Source organism: Peromyscus californicus, unplaced genomic scaffold, assembly GCF_007827085.1.
Source record: "Peromyscus californicus insignis strain IS unplaced genomic scaffold, ASM782708v3 Scaffold_17__1_contigs__length_78620276, whole genome shotgun sequence".
Lineage (NCBI taxonomy): Eukaryota > Metazoa > Chordata > Mammalia > Rodentia > Cricetidae > Peromyscus > Peromyscus californicus.
This window is the reverse complement of record NW_026294469.1, coordinates 15348985-15363440: the sequence shown is the minus strand read 5'-3', so window position 1 is coordinate 15363440 and position 14456 is coordinate 15348985. Positions and strand designations below refer to the sequence as shown.

Here is a 14456-nt window from a genome sequence, read left to right as displayed (position 1 = left end):
GAGAATATGGCATTTAATTTAAAGGCTTTTTAAGATAGTGAGAGATGTCAGCTCCTGGCAGCATCCTGTATCTTCTCCAAGAAGATGGATGGCTGCAGAAGAATATCCACCTGGCAAGGCCAGCCATGCAGCAAAAAGCCACCTTTGACTGCTGCAGAGATCTTCCAAACTTTAAGTAATTGGAACAATGGAGGATCAATTGCCCCACGCTGCAAAGTCAAAGTGGGTCAGTCTCCCCAAATTCCTACTCCCTCAAAATTCTGTCAGATCTTCTGGGCTTAGCAGCTGAACAAGTGCTGCCTTTGGGGCTTCTGTCCCCATAACAACCACGGAGAACCTAGGATAGTGGCCCTAGGTAGCTGGAAAGCTGTCTCACTTCTTAAATTTATCCTTCTTAAATCTGATGGTGTTTGATGACTAGGGTACCAGTTTAACAGCCCCAATCCCAAGACTACAAGCACCTTGATAGTTCCTTAATAAGTTTCCTGTTAAAAATACCAACAGCTATGTCTCACTCACAGACTTCATCGTACAGGATAGACTGGTTTCAGATATAACTTTGGAGGTTCAAAGTTTTAATACTGATAAATGCAGTTTTGATAAACTGATACAGCATTAACTACAAACAGTTCTTAGGCGTCCTTAAATTTCTATGGATGTTTAACCCTTTTGCTATGACACCAAGATGTAAATCTCTTCAGCTGTCTGACAAATGACCTACAGGTTCCTGGGAAAAGTTACGTTACTGTGTCAAGAACTCTGGTCTGACGAAAACTAACAGTCTCCAGAGCCCATTTTGACCCCACCCATTTTCGAGCATATTTTGCAGTTTCACTCTTCCTGCCTGGGCCAACGCCAGTCCACAGAGGCTCCTCCATATACGCCAGTCCCTGCACCAGCTCCAAGGATGCCAACTATCAACCGAGGATGCCAACTGGGATGGATGCACCCCCACCTCCAGAGAAATAGCAGATGTGATGGCTCATATATTCCTAAAAAACACATCCTCCCTCAATTCACTACTGGTACCACCTCTCCAGGCTCAAGCAGGCACCTACCCAGCAACCGGAACCTTGTTTTCCAAGACGTACCAATAAAGGGCATATCTGCTCTTGTGTCTCACTCATTCACCCTTGCCTCTTCTGTACGACCAGGGCACTTCTCCATTCCCATTCTTTTTGGAAGTTAGCACTCTTCCCATGGCTAGCCCCGCTCATGAGGCCAATGAGAACAACCTATTTTTTTCCCTAGCAATTGCCTTCTCAGCTCCCTCAAGAAACAGACTCCTGAGATCTCCACAATGACAGTCAACTGAATGCTTCTTCACTCACACCTCTCACCCTGTGTGACCCCGACTCCCAACTTCCTCCTCCCACTTCACCCCCAAATCAGCATGAAACAGTCTCAAGAATTCAGTGACCTTATTCCCCCATTTGGTATCCATAACTCACCTTTTTATAATATTCAAAATGGAGGAATGTTGGCATTCTGGCCCCACCCCATGGGGACGTGCCCTGCGTCCTGACATAAAGCCTCTTAAGGAAAAACCCCTCCCTTCTTCTTCCTCTTCCACTGCCTCTCTTTTTTGCCATGAGGTGTGTACACCTCAGTTTTCCCTCTTTTTCTCTTTCTCCCTCTTTCCCTCTCTTCCCCTCCCCCATTATAATAAACTCTCCACATGGATGTGGTGTCTGCATGGTATGAGTGACTTTCCACCACCTCAAGCTGCTGCCCACTGCGTCTGTATGGTGTGTCTCCTTCACCCACTGGGGCACCTTGGCCCAACCCACCAAGGCTTCCTATGTTGTATCATTATAGATGTTACTTCCAAGAGGAAAAGATCACATAACAAAAACCCTAACACTAGACATGAGAAATCCTTTTGTCTCAGTCACTGTTCTATTGCTGTGTATAAAGAGAAAGCATTAAACTGGGGGCTGCTTAGTTTCAGAGGTTAGTTCATTATCATCATGGCAGGGGACATGGTAGCATGCAGGCAGATCCCGGAGCAGTAGCTGAGAGCTATATCCAGATTCATAAGCAGAAAGACTTTTGAAACTTCAAAGCCCACCCCCAGTGACACACTTCTTCCAACAATGTCCCACCTCCTAAGTCTTTTCAATCTTCAAATAGTGCCACTCCCTGGTGACTAAGCATTCAAATATGAGCCTATGGGGGCCGTTCTTATTCAAACCACCACATTCCACTCCCTGACCCCTAAAGGCTTGTAACACTATCATAATGCAAAATGCATTTAGTTCTACTTTGAAAGTCCCCATAGTCTTATCAGAGTCTCAACATTGTTTAAAAGTCCAAAGTTCAAAGTCTCTTCTGAGACTCAAGGCAATCTCCTATTTGTAACCCCATGAGAAATCAAAATCAAAAACAGATCACATACTTCCAGCATACAATGGCAAAAAAATACATTACCATACCAAAAGGGAGAAAAGGGAGCATAGTGAGAAAATACTGGACCAAAGCAAAACCAAAAATCAGCAAACGCCAAACTCTGCATCTCTATGTCTTATGTCTGAATGCTCCAATTCCTTTCAGCTTTCCTGAATGCAACATACTTCTCTCAGGCTGGTTTCACACCAAGCCTAAAGCTTTTCTTTAGCAAGTATCCCACAACTCTGTCATATCTAACATCTTGGGGTCTCCAACAAAATCTAGGTGTCACAGCTTCACAGCTTCAGTGGCCTCTCTGGGCCTCCATGCAGGGACATCCCTGACACACACTTGCCATCAGTGGCTTTCCTTCGCTGAGGAGGGAGATTCCTTGACTCCTTTCTGTATCCTTGACTCTAAAGACAGAACTAGGTGGCTGAAACTGCCAAGTTCTATTGCTTGCTGGGGGCTGGAATTTGGCTCCTTCCTTCAAATATATTTGCATCAGCTTTCTGTTGGTGATGGGTTCCTTCACTGTTGAAGCTTTTCTTTAATACTTTTTGAAACTTAGATGGGTGGGGTCTTGCCCTGAAGTCACCACTCCTTTTATTCCATTTAGCATCAGGATTTTCTTTAACTTTTCATCTCTTTTAGCACTGGTTAACCTCCATTATACTTCCTGGTACCCCTTTTCTCCCCATACTATATACATTTTGTATTTCTCTTTTTCTAGCTTGCTCCTTTTCATTATAGTTCTGCATAAAAATGATTACTAATAGTCACATTATAAAGTCAATACTCTGCTGTCTTGAAATCTCCTTAGCCAAGTCATTAATCTAAAACTCTTCAATTTAGCCTCAAGCAGATTTTTAAGAAAAGGGCAAAAAGCAGCCATATTTTTTCCCCCCAGAATATCACAAGAATGGTCTCTATGCCACTTACTGATATTCTTCCTCTCTGAAACTTCTTGAGCTGGACCTGTATAGTTCAAATTACTCTCCAAACTGTCTTCCATGGACCTACTAGGATGGCCCATTAAACCCCACTTAAAGTGTTCAACTGTACTTGGTGCCTAGCCTGATGACCTGAGTTGGATCTAGGGAAGCACATGATGGAAGAAAAGTGTACTAGGACAGGCCCATAGAGGCGAGGAAGTTGCCAAGGCATGCATATAACATACTCCTTAAGAGCCAACCTAGAGTCTGCCTGAGGGCCTAGCAACAGGAGCGGTCAGAGTTCCTAGTCATTGTCAAGAGTTTCTAGTCGCAGTCAGAGTTCTTGATCATACCGAGTCTGCCTGAAGACCTAGCAACAGTTGCTGTCAGAGTTCCTGATTGATCAGTACCTGATCAATGCCAATTGATCAAGTACCTGATCGTGCCCAGCCAATGAGGAAAGACCACACAGCCTGGGTGCTGGAGGAGGGTATATAGGGCCTTCCCTGTTATTGAATAAATTAGTTTGTTATTTGCCTTCAATGGACTTCCGGTGTTTGTGCTGTTGATGCCACGCCTTCTCACCACCTCCTCCGAGGGAGCCATTGTAGATGTAACCAACCGTCTTATTAAACAAGAAATACAGAGCTGATTCAGAGAAGAAAGCCAAGAAGTCAGAGCTAAGAGCCTCACCCTTCCTGCTTCAGGGATCCTCTTCAGCCAAGAGAGCTCTCTGAAAGGGGCCTACTTCCTGTCTGTTCATCTTTATATAGACTGTCTGTTCTGCCTTCTTATTGGTTATAAACCCAAACATGTGACTGCCTCGTCACTGCCTGTATGTACAGACTTCCAGGTCTTCTATGGTTGGTATTGAGATTAAAGGCATGTGTCTCCAATGCTGGCTGTATCCTTGAACATACAGAGATCTACCTAGCTCTGTCTACCAATTGCTGGGATTAAAGGCGTGCGCCACCACCGCCATGCTCTTGCTATGGCTCTAATAGCTCTGACCCCTGGACAACTTTATTTATTAACATACAATTAAAATCACATTTCAAGGTTGTCTGGAGGCCAGCGGCGCGGGGCTGGGCGCCCGCGGGCAGAGCAGTCATGTCGCACAAACAGATTTACTATTCGGACAAGTACGACGACGAGGAGTTCGAGTACCGGCATGTCATGTTGCCCAAGGACATAGCCAAGCTGGTCCCTAAAACCCATTTGATGTCGGAATCTGAATGGAGAAATCTTGGTGTTCAGCAGAGTCAGGGATGGGTCCATTATATGATCCATGAACCAGAACCTCACATCTTACTGTTCCGGCGACCATTACCCAAGAAGCCAAAGAAATGAAGCTGGCGAACCAGCTTTCAGCCTCAAGCTTTACACAGCTGTCCTTACTTCCTACCATCTTCCTGATAGCGTGATTATGTTGCTTTCTTATTTCTCACTCTGATATTTAACGGATGTTCAATATACTGTTTGAATGTGCTGGCACCTGCTTTGCTTCCTGAGCGGAGCCACCAATGCCACAGCCCTGTCAGATGAGTGTGACCTCAAAGCCCGACTGTGCTCTGTATCCAGCAGGCCATATTTGCCATCTCCCGAAAGCATGTGAAAATCAGATCATGGCTGTTACAGGGATGGTGCGAATTTGCTGTTGTGGTTTTTACTGTTGGGTATTGTATTTATGGTGACTTATTGGTTTATGTTTCAATGTATTGGAAACTTTCCATTTTATCTGACAAATCTCTTCCATGTTACAAACCTTGATTAAAGGAAGTTTTTATAATCTAAAAAAAAAAAAAAAAAAAAAAAAATCACATTTCAATACAAGTAAAATACCACCATAAGCCATTAGGATCCAAGCAACAGAAGAAAACTGACTTTCCCAAGTTGTCCTTGGAAAAAGATTTGGCATTTTACTTTTTTTGTCCTCTCCTACTTATCTTCCATTAATAATGTTTTTGAAATCTTTACTATTTCCTGTTTCCCTCTATCCCTTGCTCTGGGTGCTTCTCTGGTACTGAAGACAAGAAGGATTGGGATAGTGTCATTTGGCAAGGAATTTTTTTAAGATATGAAAAGAAAGATAAATAGGAATGGACAAAAGAAGTAAAATGCTAAACTTTGTGCAATTATCTAATGATAGAAACAGCATGTGAACAAAGTTTTATGAGTCATTCCTCTTCTGCTTTGTAGCATTCTTCCATGGGATGGGCATGTAGGCAAGCAGGCAGGCCAGGGCTCTAGTGGAGGTTGCAGATGTCATGCTAGGCATCAGTCCCAGTCTTTATGACCCTCAAATTTGGCTAAGCAGAAAAGAAATATTTTATGTGATCAGGTCTATCAAGTGCTATATGTACAGAGTTGGAAGATTAGATTGGCTTTAATTGGGGCAGGAAAACTAAAAAACTTTTCATAATAGATATCTAGACTAAATTATAGAAGGTAGACTGAAATTAATATATGAGTGTATGTAGGAAATTTCATACAAAATATAAACTTTTAGAATAAGGATTATGAAAATTTATACATATAAATTACTTTAAAGAGTTCAGAGTGTTTTCCACCATAGGCAGTAAAAATGGATGAAGCCAAAACCTTAGGTAAAGACCAAGGAGGAAAGTATTAATGTTCTGTGGAGGAGGTCAGTTCTTTGGCATAGATGCCAGACATGCTGAAACCCCAAGGCCTATTTATGGAGGGATTGTAAAGATGCAATGAAATGATCTTAACTATAGTGACATTTACAAAGAAATAGAAAAGTAAGTTTTAGTACCCCCACCCCATGTATGTATAGGGGATAGAACCCAGTCGTTGCATACAACAGGCAAAGATTTTTACCACAGATCTGAACCCCCAACTAACAGATACCTTTGAAAGAAAGAACTAAATTGAAAATGTGAAAAAAAAGCAGTTGTGCAACATTCTCATATACACTGTCTTACTGGCTTCTTACAAGGTAGGACTATGATTTGCTAAGAGTAAAGAGATCCTGCACAAATGGGTACAATAGTAGTGAAGGTGTATGTGTATGTACACATGTTAATGTATGTGTGTGTTGTCATTTATAAGTAGAATCTAAAAGCATAACTCATCTCTTTAAGTTTAGAGTAGAGTACTAGTTACCAGAAGCTGGAGTAAATGAAGAACAGGGAGATGGAGATGGGCAAATGGATGGATGGATACTAAGTTATAATACAATAGTTAAATGGGAAATAAGCCAGGTATTCTGATGCCATAGCATCATGACTCAATAACAAGAATGTACTGCTATGTATTTAAAAAATATCCAAAAAAGTTCTATAGCCCATTTCTTAATTGGACTGTTGGGCATTTTGATGTCTAATTTCTTGAGTTCCTTATATATTCTGGATATCAGTCCTCTGTCAGATGTGGGGTTGGTGAAGATCTTTTCCCATTCTGTAGGCTGTCGCTTTGCCTTGTTGACCGTATCCTTTGCTCTACAAAAGCTTCTCAGTTTCAAAAGGTCCCATTGATTGATTGTTTCTCTCAGAGTCTGTGCTACTGGTGTTCTATTTAGGAAGTAGTCTCCAATGCCAATGCGTTCAAGACTACTTCCTACTTTCTCTTCTAGCAGGTTCAGAGTAGCTGGATTTATGTTGAGGTCCTTGATCCACTTGGACTTAAGTTTTGTGCACGGTGATAGATATGGATCTATTTGCAGCCTTCTACATGTTGATATCCAGTTTTGCCAGCACCATTTGTTGAAGATGCTTTCTTTTTTCCATTGTGAACTAAACAGAGAATTCTCAACAGAGGAAACTCAAATGGCCGAAAGACATTTAAGGAATTGCTCATCATCCCTAATCATCAGGGAAATGCAAATCAAAACAACTCTGAGATACCACCTTACGCCTGTCAGAATGGCTAAGATCAAAAACACTGAAGACACCTTATGCTGGAGAGGATGTGGAGCTAGGGGAACTCTCCTCCACTGCTGGTGGGAATGCAAGCTTGTACAACCACTTTGGAAATCAATATGGCGCTTTCTTAGAAAATTGGGAATCAATCTCCCCCAAGATCCAGCTATACCACTCTTGGGCATATACCCAAGAAATGCTCAACCACACCATAAGAGCACTTGTTCAGCTATGTTCATATCAGCATTGTTTGTAATAGCCAGAACATGGAAACAACCCAGATGCCCTTCAACTGAAGAATGGATAAACAAAATGTGGTACATATACACAATGGAATACTACTCAGCAGAAAAAAACAATGGCATCATGAGGTTTGCAGACAAATGGATGGATCTAGAAAAAATCATCCTGAGTGAGGTAACCCAGACTCAGAAAGACAAACATGGTATGTACTCACTCATAGCAGGATACTAGACATGAAACAAGGATGAATTGTCTGCTACTCACATCACCAGGGAGGCTACCCGGAAAACAGGACCCCAAGAAAGACACAGGGATCGCCCAATGACAGAGAAATGGAATGAGATCTACATGAACAGCCTGGACATGAGCGGGGGTAATGAAAGGCGAGGGTCGAGGGAAAGAGAGCTTGGGGGAGCGGGAGATCCCAGCTGGATCAACAACAGAGAGGGAGAACAAGGAATAGGAGACCATGGTAAATGAAGACCACATGAGAACAGGAAGAAGCAAAGTGCTAGAGAGGCCCACAGAAATCCACAAAGATACCCACACAACAGACTGCCGGCAATGGTCAAGAGACAGCCCGAACTGACCTACTCTGGTGATGGGATGGCCAAACACCCTAATTGTTGTGCTAGAAACCTCATCCAACTACTGAGGGATCTGGATGCAGAGATCCATGACTAGGCCCTGGGTGGATCTCTGGGAGTCCAATTAACAAGAATGAGGAGGGTTTATATGAGCGAGAATTGTTGAGACCAAGGTTGGATAAAGCACAGGGACAAATAGCCAAATGAATGGAAACACATGAACTATGAACCAATGGCTGAGGGGTCCCCACTGGATCAGGCCCTCCGAATGGGTGAGACAGTTGATTGGCTTGATCTGTTTGGGAGGCATCCAGGCAGTGGGACCAGATCTTGTGCTCATTGCATGAGTTGGCTGTTTGAAACCTGGGACCTATGCAGGATTGTTTGGCTCGGCCTGGGAGGAGGGGACTAGACCTACCTGGACTGAGTCTACCAGGTTGACCTCAGTCTGTGGGGAAGGCTTTGCCCTGGAGGAGATGGGAATGGGGGGGGGCGTTGGGGGGAAGGTGAGGGGGACGGGAGGGGGGAGAACAAGGGAATCCGTGACCGATATGTAGAACTGAATTGTATTGCAAAATAAATTAAAATAAATTAAAAAAAAAAACAAAAACAAAAACAAAAACGTATTACACCAAAAAAAAAAAAAAAATATCCAAAAAAGGAATTTGAATGTTCTTAGCAAAGAAATCATGAATGGAAATATGGGGTTTCCTTGATGTGTACAAAAGTACACATGAATTGAAACATCACATGGTACCCTAAGTATGTTAAATCATTGTATCAATTTAAGGAATGAGTCTACATTATACCATAGTTTGATGTGGTTATAAAGTAAATTGTTGGTAGTATGGAAAGCACACACACACACTCATACACACACGCAAACACACTAATAGATGGTTTTACATTGTAACCTGAAAGAATGCACATACCCTACTAATGTAGAAATTTTAAAAACATCAGGATGACAAGAATGTCTGTTTTGCTCCATTAGTTTCTTCAAACACCTCTAACTTTTAATTTTGTAATACAATAACTCATACTATCCCTGAATGAGTTTTATATTCAAATACGTTCTGGTAGCATAGTTGCAAATGGAAGACATTTTAGATTGTGTATCAGATATTCCTCTGTCTAGAAAGTTTTATTTAAATAATAGTAAATTACAAAATAATGTGTTAAAAATGGATTTCACAAAGGCAAATGGAAAAAAAAGACATGACATTAGTTTCATCTTTGGTAATATGGAAGCCATTAATGAACAATAGCTAGTATATCCTTCTAGAATAGTGATTCCCAACCTTTCTAATGCTGAGACCCTTTAGTACAGTTACCCAAGTTGTGGTGACCCCCAACCACATTATTTTCATTGCTACTTCATAACTGTAATTTTGCTGTTATGAATCATAATGTAAATATCTGATATGCAAGATATCTGATATTTGACCCCTATGAAAGGGTTATTAGACCCCAAAAGAAGTAACAACCCACAGATTCAGAACCACTATGCCAGAAGAAAAATGTTCTGTTTAGAACTTGGAACCAATCTTCAATGTTTCTTCAACATGAGACACAAATTGACTTCCACTTGTAAAGTTTATTTATCCAAGATGTATTGTTTTAAGAAAGTGGTTTTTAACTCTTCTGTGTATGGTGGTAGGAAAGTTTGAAGAGCAAAAAGGAAAGCTAGCAGTTTGAAGAACCATGATTACAGCATATTTCATATATCACTATTTCAAGGATGCACAAGATGACACTGACAGTATGCATTGAAAAATTACCACTCAGCTTTTATGGTGTGAATTGGAAATGTCACCAACATAGTCATGTTCTGAATGCCTGCTCCCAACTGCTGGTACTACTTTGGAAGGGTGTGGAAGATTTGGGAAGCAGGGCTAGCTGGCAGGAGTATGTTACTCCAGGCAGGATGTCGAAGGTTATACTTGTTCCCTAGTTCCCACTGTGCTGCTTCTTGGTCCAGTGTGACACAAACAGCTGTCCTCTGCCACACACTTTCTAGTAATGTCCTGTTCAAGCTCACACAGCTAAGCAAGCACAGGCTGGAGCCTCTGAAATCACAGGCCAAAGGAACCCTCCTCCTTACATTGTTTCTGCTTTGGGTTGTCAGAAATGTACTACAACAAATGTAGAGACTTGAGGACAAAGAAGTGGGTCACTGCTGTGACTGGACCTGATCATGGGCCTTTCTGTCTCAGGACATCATTTGTAGGAGGCAGTTGGAAATGTCTGAAGACATGGGTAAAAGAAGCTTAAAAATCTTGTGCTCAGAGCATAACGGGTGGTTCCAGTGGGATCTGGAACAGAAATATGGGCAGAATGCACACTGTACAAGAGGTTTCCATGGGAGCAAGGACCTTACTGAGGTCAGAGCAAAGGCCATTCATGTTACATTCTGGTGAAGAATTTGTCTGCTTTGCCTGAAAATTTGAGTGAGAAGGAATTTACAGGAAATGGACTAATTTGGAAGAGGAAATTTAAAAACATCCTAGGTAGCATACAGGCTGTGGTAAGGTTATTACTGCTGTGTTTAGCTAGATTTAGAGTGAGAACCAGCATTCAAAAGGTGAAAGAGACAGATTTGGAAAACGTGCCCCATGACAAGAGAAAGAGCACATTTAAAGTGGAAAACAAAAATGCCTTGGTTGTTAGAGATTAGAGTCCCATTATAAAAGGAGCCAAACAAACTGCACAAGGGAAATAGGAAAAGCCACTTGAGAGCATTTCCAACACTGGCAAGTCCAACCCATGCCAAATAAAACTACACTCATCGAAGGACTTTTCTTCAAAACAAGCGTGCCTCCAGAGATTCTGTTCAAGTTTGGCACAGAGAAGTGTTTTCCTGTTAAGCTACTCAGACATTCAAGGGCTGCTACAGTATGGCCCAAGGAGACCTGGCTACTGCTTGAACAGACAACAAAACCTGGCACTTCACTGTGACATTGGTTTTAGCCATGCACAGTACAAGAGTTATAGGCTCATGGAGGCCTGTACCTAGATTTTCAAGGAAGTTTCGGGATGCGAGGCAATGGTTCCCTGCAGATAGCTCCTGACAGAGCAATGCATAAAGCTATGAGTGAAGCCTACATTTCAGCACAAACATCAAGATGTTGGATGAGCAGACAATAAGGTATGTGTACTAAGGAGACCTACAAGCAATGAATGGAGATGACCCAAGGGAGAAGGTAGGGTTGCCATCCATATCAGATGCCAGTGCTTATAGTTGGCATTTTCTTTGGGCCACCAACTAGTTCCCAAATAAAGACACGGAGACTTAGTATTAATTATGAATGCTTAGCTTTAGCTTAGGTTTGTACAACTAGCTCTTTTAACTAAACCTGTCTCTATCCATCTATGTTTTGCTTGGGGCTTTTTACCTTTCTTTCATTCTGTATGTCCTATTTTCCTGCTTCCTCATGCCTGTCTGGCTGGCCCTTGGTGTCTCCCTGGCATCTCTTTCTTTCTTCCCCTGAGCCTAAATTTTTCCCCCTACTTACACTCCCTGCCCAGAAGTCCCACTGTGGGAGACCCACTCCCACTTTTTCCCCAGGGTACTCGAGTAGGGAGAAGTGTGAAATATTTAGGTAGAAATATAGAGAGGAGAGAGACAGAAACACAGGATAGCCTCAGGAGGGCCTGGGTTAAAATCCACCAGCCCCCTCTATCTCTTCTAAAGGGCTATTATAGAAATGCTGCCGGGCGGTGGTGGCGAATGCCTTTAATCCCAGCACTCGGGAGGCAGAGCCAGTCGGATCTCTGTGAGTTCGAGGCTGGCCTGGGCTACCAAGTGAGTTCCAGGAAAGGTGCAAAACTACACAGAGAAACCCTGTCTCGAAAAACCAAAAAAAAAAAAAAAAAAAAAAAAAAAAAAAAAAAAAAGGCAAAGAAAAAAAAAAGAAATGCCAAGGGCTGGAGCAAAATACCTCCCCCTAGCACAGCCAAGTGCAGATCCTTCTAAACACCTGGTAACCATGTACGTGGTCAATCCATCCTTTTATACAGCCCTGCTGTGTAAAGCAAGCTCAGATCTCACTAAGAAACCTTTCTGGACTCCATATCCCACCTAAACCTCCTCCCTCACTATTGGCTGTTCAACTTTTTATTAGACCAATCAGGTGCCTTAGGCAAGCAAAGTAAAACAGCAACACATTTTTACATAATTAAACAAATATTCCCCAAAAAGTGTTCGACAACACTAGAAATACTGGTACAGGACTTAATGTTTGCTCTTCAGTCTTAACTTCAGTCCAATATTTCCTTGCTATTCTCTTTCTCTTATTCCTCTTTCTAGAATAGGAATATTTACTTTGTGCCACCACATAATGGAAGCATATATCTTTTGATTCTAACAGGACTCACATCCAAAAAACAAGTTCTGTGAGTCTCAGTAGAGACTCTGCACTTAGAATTTTCCAATGTTCAATTGTAAGACTAGAGACTCTTGACTTTTGACTAAATGAAATTTCCATTACGAGACAGCCATGAGCCTTGGGAGCCAGGGATGGACTGTTTATAGAGTTGAATTTGAAACATTCTCAGTATGCTTATGCTTTGAATTCTTATTTCATAATGGCTATTTCATTAAGCTGAAAAACTTCAGCAAATAATGTATTGTGATGATCAGTCCAACCAAGACTACATAAATTTTCAATATAAGAGCAACCTTATGCATAACATTAAAAACTCTAAACACTGACAGGCCACCCCAGATAAGAAGCAGGTAGGCTAACTACATATCTTCACCTCTTCCTGAGCTCCTTCAAAACCAACCCCCAGTCTTATCCTCAGCTCTGTAGCAAACCACCTGCTGCAGCCTCCTGTCCTCCCAGCTCCAATCTCCAGTAGATCACAGATATTCCCCTTCTTTCTAACTCCCTCCCCCAATTCATTGCTTTATCAAAGACCCAAATGAGAATATTCAAATTAACAAAATTAGAAATTAAAATGGGGACATAACAACAGACAACAAGGAAAATCAGAGAATCATAAGGAAACACTTTAAAAACCTGTACTCCACCAAATTGGAAAATCTAAAAGAAATGGACAATTTTCTTGATCGATAACACTTATCAAAGTAAAAGCAAGATCAGATAAGCAATTTAAATAGACCTATGACCCCTAGTGAAATAGAAGCAGAAACTAAAAGTCTACTAACAAAAAAAAAAAATTACCAGGGACAAATGGGTTCAGAATTCTAAAAGAAGAATTAGTGCCAATACTCCTCAAATTAGTTCACAAAACAGAAACACAAGGAACACTGTCCAATTTGTTTTCTGAGGTCATAGTCACCCTAATACCTAAACCATATAAACAACCAATAAAGAGAATTACAGACCAATTTCTCTTATTAACGCAGATGGAAAATTCCCATTTTTTATTGCAAAACAAATCCAAGAACACAACAAAAAGATCATCTACCATGGTCAAGCTTCATCCCAGAGATGTAGGAGTGGTTCAACATACATAAATTAATAAATGTAATCCACCATATAAATAAACTGAAAGACAAAAACCACAGATCATTTCACTGGATGCAGAAAAGGCCTCTGGGGCCGGGCGGTGGTGGCGCACGCCTTTAATCCCAGCACTCGGGAGGCAGAGCCAGGCGGATCTCTGTGAGTTCGAGGCCGGCCTGGGCTACCAAGTGAGTCCCAGGAAAGGCGCAAAGCTACACAGAGAAACCCTGTCTCGGAAAACCAAAAAAAAAAAAAAAAAAAAAAGAAAAGGCCTCTGACAAAATTCATGATAAAAGTCTTAAGAGAGATTAGGGATACATGGGACACACCTCAACATAATAAAGGCAATTTACAGTAAGCCCATTGCCACCATCAGCTTAAATGGAGAGAAACTGAAAGCAATTCCACTAAAATGGAACAATACAAGATTGTCCACTCACTCCATACCTATTCAAATATAGTACTTGGTGTCTTAACTAGAGCAATAAGACAACTGAAAGAGATCAAGGGGATACAAATTGGAATGCAATAAGTCAAGGTATCTATATTTGCAAATGATATAACAGTATACACAAGTGACCTTAAAAGTTCCACTAGGGAACTCCTACAGCTGGTAAACAGTTTCAACAAAGTTGGATAGAAGATTAACTCACAAAAATCAGTAGCCCTCATGTATAAAAAAGACAAATAGACTAAGAAAGAAATCATGGAAACAACACCTTTCATAATAGCCTCAAATAATAGAAAATATCTTGGGGGTAACCTTAGCTGAGCAAGTAAAAGAATTGAAGAAAAAATTGAAGAAGATATCAGAAGTTGGAATGATCTCCCATGCTCATGGATCAGTAGGGTTAATATAGTAAAAATGGCATTCCTACTAAAAGCAATCTGCAGGTTCAATACAATCCCCATCAAAATTCCAACACAAGTCTTGAAAATTCTCAT

The 14456-nt window shown here is 41.4% G+C and overlaps 2 protein-coding genes across 7 annotated transcripts in view; one reads left to right on the top strand and one right to left on the bottom strand.

Moving 5' to 3' along the window:
* The window catches only part of Kiaa1328 (KIAA1328 ortholog), a 294152-nt gene that overhangs the window by 122125 nt on the left and 157571 nt on the right, over positions 1-14456 (bottom strand). The window lies entirely within an intron of this gene.
* Positions 4389-5118, top strand: LOC128112605 (cyclin-dependent kinases regulatory subunit 1). Its single transcript, XM_052741690.1, has one exon. It carries the CDS (start codon positions 4434-4436, stop codon positions 4671-4673), a length of 240 nt encoding a protein of 79 aa, XP_052597650.1. The 5' UTR covers positions 4389-4433; the 3' UTR covers positions 4674-5118.

Coding starts and splice junctions, on each gene's coding strand:
- LOC128112605 (XM_052741690.1), top strand. CDS start 4,434: ATGTCGCACAAACAGATTTACTATTCGGACAAGTACGACGACGAGGAG.